Raw genomic sequence first — 15,524 nt, 5'->3', positions numbered from 1 at the left:
CACTCAAATTCACGCCCATCAAGTCGGTGATGCCATCCAGCCATCTCATCCTCTGTCGTCCCTTCTTCCTCCTGCCTCCAATCCCTCCCAGCATCAGGGTCTTTTCCATAAGTCAACTCTTTGCGTGAGGTGGCCAAAGTATTGGAGTTTCAGCTTTAGCATCATTCCTTCCAAAGAACACCCAGGGCTGATCTTCTTTAGAATGGACTGGTTGGATCTCCTTGCAGTCCAAGGGACTCTCAAGAGCCTTCTCCAACACCACAGTTCAAAAGCATCAATTCTTCGGCACTCAGCTTTCTTCACAAACCAACTCTCACATCTATACATGACCACTGGAAAAACCATAGCCTTGACTAGACGGACCTTTGTTGGCAAAGAGACCTTACAGGTTGGAATTAAAGTTACGGATCTTAAAGTAGAGAGATTATCCTGGATTCATAGGAAGATTATCTTGGATTATCTGGATGGACACAATCTAATTACATAAATTCTTTAAAAATGGGAAGAAGCAGGAGAGTCAAAGAGATTCAGTGGAAGAAGACCCAGGGTGGATTCCAAGATGGAGAGGGATTCAATCTGCCATTACTTCTTTGAAGATGGAGGAAGAGGTCCAGGAGGTAGGGAATGTGGGAGCCTCCAGAAGCAGGAAAGAGCCCTAGGCTGACAGCCAGCAAGAAATGACCACCTCAGTCCTACAACTGCAAGAAACTAAATTCTGCCAACAATTTGAATGAGCAAGGAAACAGATTCTTTGCTAGCGCCTCCAGAAAGGCATACAGTCTGCAGTCACCTTGATTTTAGCCCAATGAGACCCATGATGGTCTTCTGGCCTACAAAAATATGAGATAATAAATTTATTTTTGTTTTAGGTCACAAAATTTGTGGCAATTTATTACAGCAACAATAGAAAACTAATACAAGGAGAATTTTGTGAAAATATTATGAGATGAATTGTAAAACTTGTGGTGAGTAAACTGTAGGGGCTTAAAACCTAGAAAAGATTCAGTTAAAGAGTGAGGATTATTAACACATTTATTTAACAAATATAACTTGACAACCACATGTCAGATAGAGGGGATACATTGGTGAACAAAATAGTGATGATGATGAAGAGTAATTTCTGCCTGGTACCCGTCAGCTGAAAGGAACATCCATTAATATCAATAACTGATCAGGCGTGGAAATATCCCTTTGCTAGAAATGGACTCTGCTGTGTGATTAAAAATACCATTACAGTTCACCCTGCTTATTTAACTTATATGCAGAGTACATCATGAGAAACACTGGGCTGGAACAAGCACAAGCTGGAATCAAGATTGCTGGGAGAAATATCAATAACCTCAGATATGTAGATGACACCACCCTTATGGCAGAAAGTGAAGAAGAACTAAAAAGACTCTTGATGAGAGTGAAACAGGAGAGTGAAAAAGTTGGCTTAAAGCTCAACATCCAGAAAACTATGATCATGGCATCTGGTCCCATTACTTCATGGGAAATAGATGGGGAAACAGTGGAAACAGTGGCAGACTTTATTTTTTTGGGCTCCAAAATCACTGCAGATGGTGACTGCAGCCATGAAATTAAAAGACACTTACTCCTTGGGAGAGAAGTTATGACCAACTTAGATAGCATATTGAAAAGCAGAGACATTACTTTGCCAACAAAGGTTCGTTTAGTCAAGGCTATGGTTTTTCCAGTGGTCATGTATGGATGTGAGAGTTGGATTGTGAAGAAAGCTGAGTGCCGAAGAATTGATGCTTTTGAACTGTGGTGTTGGAGAAGACTCTTGAGAGTTCCTTGGATTGCAAGGAGATCCAACCAGTCCATTCTAAAGGAGATCAGCCCTGGATATTCTTTGGAAGGAATGATGCTAAAGCTGAAACTCCAGTACTTTGGCCACCTCATGCAAAGATTTGACTCATGGAAAAGACTCTGATGCTGGGAGGGATTGGAGGCAGGAGGAAGAGGGGACGACAGAGGATGAGATCACTGGATGGCATCACCGACTTGATGGGCATGAATTTGAGTGAACTCCGGGAGATGGTGATGGACAGGGAGGCCTGGCGTGCTGCGATTCATGGGGTCACAAAGAGTCGGACACGACTGAGCGACTGAACTGAACTGAACTGAACAGTTCATCTGGTTTCATTCCTCCCAAATTCTTGTTCTACAGACAATCTTTAGGTATTAAGTTAGGGTTTCTAGACATCTTGAACATAGGAGGATTGGTTCTGGCTCCAGGATTGCACATCACATTGACAGGGGGAGGAGAGAAGCAGGGCACACATGCTCTTTAGTAGTTAAGACTTTGGCCTTTAGTCCTTTTGCACTTCTGTGTATTCATTCTCTGGACCAAGTCACCCTGCTGAGCCAACCCAATGAAGTGCTGGACCTATAGCTGTGACAATCAACCCTGAAGGAACCAAGTTGGGTGTGGCTTCCATAGGCACCTGCAGTGATCCTTAACCTGGGGTGCCCTGGGAAGAAATGCTCAGGGCTGCACATGGTCCCTCCCTCTCAGAGGCAATGGGGCTGGGAAAAAAGCTAGGGGTAGAGGGTGGGTGGGTGGGGGACAGGAGCCCCAACAGCACTGACTCTTTGATGAATTATATAACTTGCTTAACTTGGCCCTGCCTCAGTTTCCACACTCTTGAAATGAGGCTGTGACATAGGGTTGCTATGAGGAGTGAAACATTTAAAGCTTTTAGCACAACACCCAGTACATTGTAAATCATCTGTAACTGTTTTATTATTCAATGCCCAGCCATCATTTACTAGCTGAGTGACTTCTAGGAAGTGAGACAATAAAGCAGTATCAAACTCAACTGTCCATATGGAATAAATAACTGTATTAATATTAGTAGAGTGCTTCACACTGTGTGTGCCTTTAACATTTTATGGTTGTGATTTGTTGCTGCTGTTAGGGAAGAGACCCTCAGCTGCAGGCTGGGCAGGGAGAAGCAAGGACGTGACTTCAGCCTGAGGCTCTCCATTCTCTTCAGCTGAGCCTAGGACCACTGGGATTTCCAGGGAAAGGTCAGGTACTAGGCCAGGAACACCAGGACTCCCTGCTCTTGTTGACACTGGGCAAATGGTCAAGGCAGTGGGTTCCAAGGTCAAAATCCTGAAAACAGGCCACAGAGGCCTGGAGTGGGAGGTGTGCGGGAAGGTGTAGATATGAGATGCATCCACAGTGTTGTAGAAGGAGACTTCACCAGTCTCATAGTCCAGGAAAACCCCCACTTTTTCAGGAGGGCTGGCAACAGTCAGTTTGGTCCGGGGCTCAGTGAGAGTCTGGTAGTCATTCTCATCAGACAGCCCTATAGTCCAGAAGTCATTCTCCCGGCTCATTTTAATCCAGCATTTTCTCTTCACGTCCTACCTGTACACTCCCACATGCCACTCTTTCCTGTCCACCTCCACCTCCCAGTAATGTCTCCCTGACGTGAAGCTCTTGCAGCCAAGCACACAGTAGTACCAATCAAATCACTCGGGGTTGTCTGGCAGATTTCAGCGTTCCTCTGCCCATTGCAGGCTCCTCTGGTCATCAGACACGAGCAGGATGGGGTTAACTGTGTTGAGATCCAAAATCACATCCTCTGCAGAAATTCTGGGGGGGGGGGGGGCGGGATCATGGGTGAACCATTGTCCCTAGATCTCAGAGCCTCAGCCCTTAAGCCCTGGGTCTGGTTGAGGAAGCCCAAGTCCAGGGCTGGGTGCCCATAGACTGCCCTGAATGTGACCCTCTCAGCAACACCAGAGGAAAGCCCTAAGGGGCTAGTGTTCAGTAGGAAAGGGGAAAGTGATGAGCATCAGGGTCTGCTTAACCAACATCTAGAGCTGGCTCCTTCCAGCTACGTTTTTCCCGTTTCTCTCCCTGAAGTGACTCTGCCCACCTGTATTTCATAGGCATAGATGCTTGCTAAGTCGTTTCAGTTCAGTTCAGTTCAGTTCAGTCGTTCAGTCGTGTCCAACTCTTTGCGACCCCATGAATCGCAGCACGCCAGGCCTCCCTGTCCATCACCATCTCCCGGAGTTCACTCAGACTCATGTCCATCAAGTCAGTGATGCCATCCAGCCATCTCATCCTCTGTCGTCCCCTTTTCCTCCTGCCTCCAATCCCTCCCAGCATCAGAGTCTTTTCCAATGAGTCAACTCTTCGCATGAGGTGGCCAAAGTACTGGAGTTACAGCTTTAGCATCATTCCTTCCAAAGAACACCCAGGGCTGATCTCCTTCAGAATGGACTGGTTGGATCTCCTTGCAGTCCAAGGGACTCTCAAGAGTCTTCTCCAACACCACAGTTCAAAAGCATCAATTCTTTGGTGCTCAGCCTTCTTCACAGTCCAACTCTCACATCCATACATGACCACAGGAACAACCATAGTCTTGACTAGACGGACCTTCAGTAGTGTCCAACTCCTTGTAACCCAGTGGACTGTACCTGCCAGGCTCCCCTGTCCATGGGATTCTCCAGGTAAGAATACTGGAGTGGTTTTCCATACCCTCTTGCTGGGGATCTTCCTGACTCAGGGATCAAACCCTCATCTCTTACATCTCCTGTATTAGCAGGTGGGTTCTTTACTACTAGTGCCACCTGGGAAGCTCGTGCTCCATAGGCATATGGGTTTAAATTTCAATCCTTGTGCTACCACTCATGAAGTGAATGTCTTTTCTCTTTTTTCCATTGACCCAAGCTGTATAATATTTTAAGCCTCAATTTTCTTATCTGAAAAATGGGGCTAAAAAATACTAATCTTTAGGGTAGAAGATAACACACATTGTGTATTTGGTTTAGGGCCAGGCATAGAGGAAGTCCCTGATGTTTTAATAGCTGCCAGTCCTTTTCTGTGCTAAGGGGCATTATGTTGAGGGCTTCATGTGCTCCCAGGCCCACTCTCCATGTTCTTCTACCCTTTTCTGGACCCCGGAATCTGTCCTCTTTGGACAGTGACACTGGGCTCCCTTGCCTCTGGTTACCTGTTGGGTTTGGTCAGTGGGAGGTTGAAGCTGAAGATTGGAAGGAGCAAGAAGAGAGGCATGGCATTTATTTCCTCCTCCACTTCTTCCCTGCCAGCTTCAGGGAGTGATGCTTGACCAAGGGGATGACTCATCTCAGGCTGTCCTCTCTGTGAGCTACAGCTTCCTGTGGGCTGAACACTCTCCTGCCCATCTCTTCAGGCCCAGCATGGTGACAGCACCCAACTGTTGTGAACCCTTGGGGACTGAATAGTCCTTTGTTGGTTTCCCTTTGCTCTCTTTCTTCCCTTTGTAAATAGTTTATTCTTTAAGCCCTCTTCAACCACCCATTTTGAATATACCGTCTCTTTTTTGCTGGCTTTTTGACCAAGTACACGTTCATTAACTCATTTAGTCTTTACCTCAACTCTCACATAAATAGGAACTACAGTCATCGTCTACAAGCAAGGAGACTGAAGCTCAAAGCATCAAATAACTTGAGGACACACAGTGGCAAGAGGTGGCATATGGACCTTGGGAAAGGACATGGCCTTTGAGCATTGCTTTCTCTCCTTGGTCACATTCATCTGCACTCTCGCTGCAATATTATTTCACCCTGCCTGTCCTTCCCCTCACCTCCACCGCTGATGCCTCTTCCTTCCCATAAAGATCTGTGGAAGCCCAGGAGACCAATTCTTACCAGTTCTCTGGGCACTCAGTGGAAGGCTGCTGGAGACTGAGATCTCCAATCAGAACTCTCCCAGTCACAGGAAGTTGCTGTCCCAGAATCTCAAGACGTGGAAAAGAAAAAGGGAATATGGTCCCTCGGGTGTTCGTCCTGGGGGATGTACAGTGATTCACTCACCAGCTTGGAAGAGGGCCTTCTTCCGCTCTGAAAGAAAGGAGACACAAAAAGGAATGCTCATTAATTCTGATCTTTCCCTCACCCATTCTCACTGAGCCTTTTCTGTGTCCCTTTCTTCAGTCTCTTCCTTCATCTACAGCTTGGGTAAATCAGGCATAAAACCTCTCAAAAATGGTGGATTTTCTTCACTCTATTGCTGGGGCTGCAGGTGACATGGCCAGGCTATACTAGGCTGTGTGTGTGTGGGGGCGGGGGTGGGGTGGGTATGTATGTGTGTGTGTGTGTCTGCAGGGCAGGGAGTGGTTAAACTGCCCAGACACTGTATCTGAAGGTCCTCTCTGAGACTGTAGAAAAGCAGGGATGGTACTCCCCACAGAAAATGAGCCTCTGGGTTAGATCTGAATATTCCTACTGCAAATGCCAGTGGGTCACACAGCAGGGAAAAGGTTTAAATGTTTATCTACCTGTGCCAGGAAACTCAGAGAACATCCAGGTCACTCACCTGGATAGGTTTGAGACTTCTCCCCACCTACAATGGAAGAAAGGTAGAGACATTACCTGAACTCTGTCATTTCTGAGTCCTTTCTTTTTACTTTTGCCTCATCTCGCCTTCTTTTTGACCACTCCACCCTTCCTACCTTCTGCCTCTACCTGTTCAACTCTCACCTCCTCTTTCTTCTTTAGGGAAGGAGATTGAAGGCCCCTTTCTCTATTAAAAAAGAAAACACTCTCTATTCTCCCTACCAAATACTTCCCCCTCTCCAGTCACCCATATTTCTTCTCCTGGGAAAAAGGATCCAGAACATTCCTTTATCCCAGGGCAGAGTTAGGGGCTGAGGAACCGGCTGGAAAATATATGGGCAGAGACAGTCTTATATGTGAATTCAGAGAAAATGTCAGAGCCACTTACAAGTTATGTACTGGACCTTTCTCCACTCTGAAATGGAAGAAAAATGGTGAGTCATTAAGTTGTAAGTCATAGGAAGATGAGCATAGGTCCCTGGGGGAATCAGAACTTACCGAGCTCATACTGGAGCATCTCTGGAAAAGAAGCAGGGGAAAAAAAAAAAAAAAAAGTACTGTTATTGGGGTGGAAGGAGGAGGACCTCTAGAAGATAAATCTTAAAGATGACCAAGTGCTGGGTTGGGTGCGAGAGGTGGGGATGGGGTGAGGTGATCCAGCTCCCTCCTGCAAAGCATGGGCCTTAGACTCCCTCTCCAGGTCAGATACCTTTTATTCTTTTTTCTTGCTCCTTTTCTGCCCAAGCTGTTTCTTTTTCCTTTTTCGCTCTTTCTTTCTCCATGAATAGAGTCTCTTTTTCCTTCCTCTGTAGCCACAGGAAGTATCCAGCTCCAGCGAGAAGCAGCAGACAGACCCTCAGGGTCCCTGCAAAGGCAGCGATCCAGCGCTGGGCCCTGCTGAAGAAGGGGTCTGCAATGGGATCCAGTCTTAGCTTCTCACCCTCAGGACAGGGTTCATGGCATTCATCTCCTGATGTTAAAATCTTTCTCTTCCTAAGTTCTCAGAGACCTTTAGGTAAGACTTTGGGAAGCCCCGCAAAGGTTTTATAGATACAATAATAACATAATACCAGAACTTGTCTTGAAATGTCTGTCTCTCACATGTAAACCTGTTATGTAAGCATCATAATCAAGTTTTTTTCTTCTAAAAATTTATAATAGGTTACATCCACATGGTTCCACTATCAAATAAAAGCACATAAAACATTATCCGAGTCTCCTGTCCACTCACACAAGTTTTAATACACATTTCTGTAGTGAGTGAGGCTGGACACTCTTTCATGTGTTATTCCTTTTCTGTGAACTAATAATTCATCCTTTGCTCTTTTTTCTACTGGTTTGTACTATATTTTAATGGGATTAGCATTTACTCTAAATTATGAGTTGTACATGGACCCACCTGCCTCCAACTTTGTCATTCGTCTTTGCTTAAGGATCCTATCTTCGCCACTTCTCTCCAGTTCCCATTGCCTGTCACCATTCCTGGCACATAGGAAATGCTCAGTAAATACTTGTGACATAAACAGGAGAAAACAAAAAAAAACCTAGTTCCATTAAAGGTTCTGGAACTTAGCTCAGTGACTCACTTTCACTGTATACCACAGAGAAGCACACATCCCCCTTTCGTTTCTCTTCTTTTTTTAAAATTTATTAAATTTTTTTTGTTTTTATACTTTTCTCTTTTTTAATATGGCTATACTAGATTTCAACTGGTTAATGTTTACATTGTCATTTTGTCTAATTTTCTATAGATTAAAATTTACATATGTCTCTTTTAAGGAATTTTTTTAAACTGAAGTATAATTGACTTCCTTATATTATATTAGTTCCAGGTGTTCACATCCTTCTTCTTCCAACAGCCATGGCTCCTCACAGTACACCTGCACCTAAGCAGGGTACTCACTTGCAATGGAAATGCGGGCTGTCTTTTCCTGGTTGAGGAGGGGATTTCTGGTGATACAGGACACCCCTTCCCCAGAGCCGCCTTTCACGATTAGAGATGATGTGACTGCGTACAGGCCCGCTCCATCTGCAGCCGGAGGTGCTGTCACAGCTGGCACGTTCCGGCCCTCGGCATCTCTCCGCTGAATCTGGGGCTGGGGATACCAGCTGGTGGACTCGCACCCCTGGTGGATCTCTCCATTCTCATGGCCCATCACTTGAATGTGAAGGTCAGAGCCCAGTGCTGTGGAAAGGATGAATGAGCCTCAGTTCTTGGGAGTGTCCTGTGGTGAGGGTCTCAACAGGAATTGTATGGCACACTCAGATAAATTAAACTTGAGTTTTCTAAGAAACTGTTTGCAAAAGGGTGGTCATAATGAGGAGAAAACTACGTGGAATAGAGTAGTACTCCAGGGCCAGGAACAATGGAGTGTTACCGCCCACCCCTAAACCCAAAGGGGAGTGAAGAGGGAGCTGTTTTGAAGACTTAAAGTGGGAGAGTCATGTAGGGAGAGCTTTCATAAGAGGAGCTGTGATCTTCTGGAAGGGCATGTAGCCAGCTAGAGGTGGCCCTGTAGTGAATAAGCCAGGGGCATAAGTACCCTGACCCCTCTCTCTTCCTCCTTCTACCTTCTGCTATGGCTCCCCATGGACCAAACCCAGCCAGAAGCCACATGGCAAGAGAAAGAGATACATCCTGAGAAAGAGATATGCAATGCTTGACATGGAATATGAGTCTAGTCTTGGTGTTCTCCTGTGGAACACAAGCAATTTCATGGAATATCAGCATCAAAGGGCCCTTTGTCACTATGACAGGTGAAGACACAAGACCAATAACAATCATGTTTGAAGATAGAGAAAAATACGAGCACTGTCCCAAACATAACCTTGACCAAACATTCCCCTATCCTGGCTGAGTGACGCCACTCCTTTACCAGTCCCAGATTAGCCTCACTCTAGTCTTCCTCCTGGATAAGATTTATGAAGTTATCCACCCACAGAAATATACCTCCTCCTCTCTGACAGCATCCCATCCAGAGCAAAGCCCATTTCCATAAAGCTTGCCCTAAATCTCCTAACAGAAGCCCAGAGTCTATACCAAGTCTCCTCTATCACCCTCTTCCTGAGACCCCTATGCTCCCACAGGGCATGCACTGCTCCTCCTGTGACAAGGATTGAAGTCAAATGGTCCAATTGCAGGTGTGCTCTGAGGGGGTGTGGTTTGGAGAACAGTGACAGCACAGATGCTGCCCATACAGGTCAGCCTCCCAGGGCTCATGGCGGCGAGTACCTGGAGGGGCCCCCAGGAGCCACCTGGAAGGCAACTGAACCCAGACACCCATGTGCCATCTCCAAAGAGATGTTTTCCTATCCTTCCCATCCTGACCTTCCAATTCCTAGCTTAGACCCTGGCAGTTGGCAGGAGGGAGCTCTTTACTTGACAAGATAGCGTACAGGAGGGGGATCTTCCTGGAGGAAGACCTGCTTCTTTCCTGAGGGTCTCAGAGAAACAAAGTCAGAAGACAGAGGAGGCAGTTCCTGATGATCAGCCAAGAGCTTTGAGAGGTGGATTTGGAGCAGAAACTCTGCGTCTACTCCTAGGTCCCAAGAGGAATACATTCAGAACAGAACCTGAAGGCTCACCTGCAAGCTTCAGCTCCAATAAGGCTTTCTCACAGAAGTTGCCATCTTAGAAAATAGCACAAGTAGTTTCCACTGTCAGAGGCTCTAACGTTGTGTATTCGGAGACCAGCTTTCCCTGCAGTGATGCCTTCTTTTAAAATCTCAGTTCTCCCTTGGTACTCTGCCGTCTGTCTTCCACTTCTCACCATGTGCATACATGAAAACAACCTGCCTGAGGCTGGATCGCACCCACTTCAGTTCCATGGTCTCCACGCTCATCTTTGGGGACAGGTGACAGGGCAGCTCAGCGTCTTCACCCACCATAACAAGGATGTGGCCAGGGGGTCCAATCACAGCAAACTGAGCTGGTCAGAAAAGTGGGGGTGGGGAATTCCATGAGGACATGATGGGAAGGGGTTGTCTCAGGCTTAGAATAGCCTAGAGAGGAATAGGATCCTGACAGAAGGACATTTGTCTTTATGGCATGTGAGCCTTCAGTTTGCAACAGGACTTCCAGGAATGAGGGGATCAAAGGTTCTGACTGGGTGCAAACAGGTAATTATCTGCTTCCAATACAAAACAGCAGCATTGTTCCCTACCTGAGCAAGGAGTGAGCAGTTGGTCAGAGATGAGGCAGATAAGGAGGTGAAATGGAAGGAAGTCTAGGGACCAAGCCATTTTCATCAGTGCTGCAAACAGAGAGATAGCAGAAAGAGTCAGGCAGAAATACCACCTGGAGGAAGATGGAGAATTCTGTGTAGGAACCTCTGCCTCCCCAGGGCCGACTCAGGGAGAAACACAGGATAAGTAGTGTGAGGACTCATGATCCTCCTCTGCCAAAATGTCTGCTTGGGAGTCTCTTCACTTTTGAGTTCCCACATGGAAAACCTCCTGTAAAAATATGTATGTTAAGTGTACAGACAGTAACCCTAACCCATCAAGACATCCTTGGCTCTACTGAGTATGTTCAGAATCTCTACACTCGCCCACACTTCCCCAGCTATGTCAGGTCCAAGCCTCCACCATCACACCCTGATTAATATAGGACTCTCCTTTCTGGGTCCTCCAATTCTGCTTGTGTTTCCTACAGTCTCAATATAACATCCAGAACATTCCTGGAGTCACATCCTGTCACTCCTCTGTTCAGCACCTTCTGTGGGCTCCCATTTCATTCTGAGTAGATGCTGAAGTCCTTCCAATGGCTGGCATGGCCCTCCTGGAGCTGCATGCTTCACTTCATCTCCAGGCACACTGTCCTTCCTACTGTTCCTTGGACAGAACACGACAGAAGACCTTGACCTTGACTCTTTCCTCTGCCTGGAACCCTCTTCCCCATACATCCACAAGCTCACTCTCACGCCTCCTTCAAGCCCATCCTTTAAAGTCAGTTCCTCTATGAGACCTTCTCTGATCACAGAATTGTGGCAAACTATTCCCATCCCCCTCAACTTCTCTCTTTTTCCCATTGCATTTTCACCAGTGAACATATCATACATTTATCATCTGTCTCCAGCTGCTAGAATGTAAGTTCCACAAAGCAATGATATTGGTTTATTTTGTTTCCTGATGTATAAGACACCTGTAAGAACGGGGGTGGTTCACATGAAACCCTCAGTGAATATTTGTTGAGTTAGTGAATGGATGAGGACTTACTATTAAACCATCAATACTCACTAGCATTTTAGTTCAGTTTAGATGATCAGAATAGTCAGGTGTCATCCAACTAATGAGAGGAGGGGAGGTGGAGAGTTTATGGAGATAAGCATTTTTCTGCATAATGATAATGCTCTTTTGGCCTGGCTTAGAGAGCAGAGCCTGGCCTCCTGTGCTTCCGCTGGGGACTTAGTTGTATTAAAGCATTTATTCTTATTTTTCAATAAAGTGGTTTCAAAGAGCAAGCCTATCCTGGACATGCAAGTGTTGCAACTTGGTAAGCCTTTAGTGAACTCTTTTCACAACTGTTCTGGGAATTCCCTGGTGGTCCAGTGGTTAGGACTCTGCATTTTCACTGCCAGCTTCAATCCCTGGTTGAGGAACTAATCTCATGCCATGACCAAAAAAAAAAAAAAAAGTACTTTGGGGGGAAACATTTGTTCTTTAGTGGGAGAAACATCTCTGGAAAGAAAATGGCTCACTTTCTTTTTTCCCTTTCCTCCTGTGTTTATCAATGCTCCTTGGCAGATGGCCTGCCTCTGGGCTCACCAGCAATGAATAATTTCCCTATCTTGGTCTTTGCACTGCTAGGGAAGTGCCTTTTAGGTGTGGAGATGTAATTGTTGGCACTTGCACAGAAGGGCAAATATGTCAACTTCCAAACACACAGCAGACCAGTGCAGCTTATGCCTCTATGAAGTGCTGGGGTTCTCCCAGCACAGAGGCAGGGCCCCTGCAACTCCCCAGTTCCAGCCCAGTGTTTCCAAATGTATCTTGGTCCATAAAAGCACGTCCACCTTGTGTGATAAGAGAAGTGTGGGGCCCTTGCCAGCTAGCCAGGCTTGATTATAGCTGGAGTTCTAACTTGGCTTCCACTCCAACCACACCAGAGTTGTATTCCTCCCTATATAGTGGAGAGCCTGAGAGTCGATTATTCCAAGACTAAGAACTCCAGATGGAGCCCTCTCCTTTCTCCCATCATGTATTCTTTCCTTCCCTGAAAATGTCACATGAAATGGTGTGCTGATGAAGTACTCAGGGTGTGCCCATTTGTCTCCTCTAGGCCCAACCCATGGCCATCACAAAGTTCACATCACTCTCCCATCAGACTGTGGTCCAAGATCCTGGCAGATTCCCTGGGTCAATCAGAGGCTGAACCTACCACTTCTTTTTTTTTTAGTTTGGGCCAAGCTTTGCGGCTTGCAGGATCTGGACCACTGCCAGTGAAAGTGCCTAATCCTAACCACCGGATCTCCAGGGAAGTCCCATGAACCTACCACTTCTTAACCCCAAGGCGAGTGAATTGGAGAGTTAAGAATAAGGCCGGGTCTCAACCAGGCATTTTCATTCCTTCAACAAATGTTTATCGAGCACTCACTGTGTGCCAGGCCCACTATGTGTTAGATGTTGGAAATGAAAAGGGTGTGGGAGGTAAGTCATGGCACTATGATTCAGCAGCTCTGTGATTTCAAAAATCTGTTTGAACTTCAGTTACTCATGACACATTATGAAACAGGAAGTTTAGAATGTACACAGTTGATTTAGTAATTTCACTTCCAGATATCTGGTCTAGCAAAACACTTGCATGGGTGCAGAGAGAATTGTGTGTAAGGCTGACACTGAAACATTATTTTTAAAAGTGGAAAAAAAAAAGGGGGGTGGGTAAACAAGCTAACCAGCCACTCTAACCACTAACAGAAGACTGGTTGGTTAAATAAAGGCTGATCTGTATGAGGGAACTCAGTGCGGCAGTTAAGAGTAATTTATAGTCACTAACCCAGAAAATAAAGATATATTAAATAAATAAAAAGCACACTGCAGAGAAAATTAATGATTATATTAAAAAACAAAACCTAAGTTATTAATTTGTATGTACATGTTTATACCTTGGACTTCTTTGGTGGCTCAGATGGTAAAAAATCTATCTGCAATGTAGGAGACTGGGTTTGATCCCTGAGTTGGTAAGATCCCCTGGAGAAGGGCATGACAACCCACTCCAATATTCTTACCTGGAGAATCTGCATGGATGGAGGAGCCTGGCAGGCTACTGTCCAAATCACCTTAAAAGAAATCATGCTAAACTGAAAATCGAAGACTGAATGAGAGACACGTTTGTGCTTTGCCTCCTACCTTTGAAAATTATTCGGATGTTTTCAGTTTTAAAAGTTTTCATGTTTTACTCAGCAATTAAAATTTTTTACAAATAATTACTCTGACTGCAACATATTGGTTGTTCAGAAAATACCAACTCCTGTAAATCAACTGTATGTCAATAAATAAATAAAGTCTCCTCACACTAATTCACCCTAAACAAACCAGTATAAGGCCCGCATTCACAGTACCTGCTACTCTTAAACCTGTGCCAAGAACTGCCTTTGAGAAGAGGCCGGCAGAGGGAGGTGAGTGGGTTGAGGAGGAGCTGGGAGCAGAAATTTGTCCAGCTGGGATTTCTTGGGAGCCTGCATGAAACTCAGACATACCCTCAGACAAAAGATTGCCTTTCACCATATCTTCTGCTCTTCAAAACTGCTCCCTAAGATGCTAGAGAGGGGATATTATTATTATTACTATCATCGTTATATAGGTCACAATTTCAATGCTGTCCTCAGAGTGAGGAATATATTTTCACTAATTTTGGGGGGATGTTATTGTTTTTTTTTTTTTTTTTTTTTTATTCCTGATTATAGACTGAAGAAGGAATTCATAGGGCCTGGACTCCATCTTAGGCCTGTTCATGCTAATCATGCTCAGCCACTTTTCCAATGGATTCTGAACTCTGTGTTTATTGCCTATGAAAACAACAACAGAAGGATAAGTCCCCCTCCAGACAGGGGAACCTTGAAGATCGTATCTAGGTTACTCATCGCCTAAGAGAAAACATACACTAATTACCCTTTCCTCCAGACAGGCCATAAATTTTTCTATATCTATCAGAGTGTAACCTAGGGTTTATTGATTGTTGGCTAATTGTTTGACTGTTTGAGCACATAAGCACATAGCACGTGAATGATGGGGTTATTAGGATTGTATTTTCCTTGGTTTATGTAAGTTTCAAGGAATTTGGGGTGGTGGGTTCGGACACATACACATGGAGTATAAAAGATTTTCACAAATGCTGGTCAGCGTCCTTGGCTAGGAGGAGACTCTGCCTTGGGCCCGCCGGTGTAATAAACTGCACTCCACTATCTGCATTGTCCTTCTGAGGGAGTTTGTTTCCCGGAACGTGTGGCTACAACAAGACAACATCAAAACAGAGAAAAATAAGAAGGAATAAAATTTAAATAATCTGTGATAGTAATCATATACTTTGCTTCATGGGACTATAAGGATTTCTGGAAGTATTTTGACCATAGATATATACTAAATGCCTGAAAATTGTCAAAATTATCATTTGACCCAGAAATTTCGCTTGTAGAAACTACTCTCAAAGAAAAAAAAGTCAAGTATTAACACAAACATTCGAGTTTAAAGCTGTTCATCATAAATAAGATTCAATAGCAAAATGTAGATACAATTTAAATCTCCAAATTAAATCCAGCTTTGTTACAATTAGAAATAAAAACTCTTTTTTTAAAAAATTTAAATTTATTTATTTTACTTGGAGGCTAATTACTTTACAATATTGTATTGGTTCTGCCACACATCAACATGAATCCGCCATGGGCATATACGTGTTCCCCATCCTACACCCCCCTCCCACCCCAGAAATAAAAACTCTTTATTAAAAACATGATTCCAAAATCCCTTTCATGATTGGACAATGTGTTTGAATCCATTCTCCAACTGTTGCATATGTTGATTCAGATTTTTAAAATTACAAATAATTCTACGATGAACATCTTTACATGCAAATCTTTAAGGCATATCTTTTTTCAGAATCTCTTAGAACACATTCCCAGAGATGACTAGGAGAGATAAGAGTCTTTTGCTCTTTTTTGATCACAGTAATTGATCACAGAACA

At 44.7% G+C, this 15,524-nt stretch overlaps 1 protein-coding gene across 1 annotated transcript; it reads right to left on the bottom strand.

The window, feature by feature from the left end:
- Positions 1-2,060: 2,060 nt before the first annotated feature.
- Positions 2,061-14,707, bottom strand: BTN3A3 (butyrophilin subfamily 3 member A3). Its single transcript, XM_006047988.4, is given in 12 exon segments — positions 2,061-3,599; positions 5,824-5,850; positions 6,326-6,352; positions 6,734-6,760; positions 6,844-6,864; positions 7,055-7,255; positions 8,249-8,530; positions 9,931-9,976; positions 9,978-10,107; positions 10,109-10,274; positions 10,509-10,598; positions 14,649-14,707. Coding segments are annotated over 12 exon segments (1,725 nt in total). The 5' UTR covers positions 14,653-14,707; the 3' UTR covers positions 2,061-2,895.
- Positions 14,708-15,524: the final 817 nt, after the last annotated feature.

The sequence above is a fragment of the Bubalus bubalis genome, chromosome 2 (genome assembly GCF_019923935.1).
Source record: "Bubalus bubalis isolate 160015118507 breed Murrah chromosome 2, NDDB_SH_1, whole genome shotgun sequence".
Classification (NCBI taxonomy): Eukaryota; Metazoa; Chordata; class Mammalia; order Artiodactyla; family Bovidae; genus Bubalus; species Bubalus bubalis.
The sequence above is the reverse complement of the archived record's forward strand: the minus strand, read 5'-3'. Positions and strand labels throughout refer to the sequence as shown.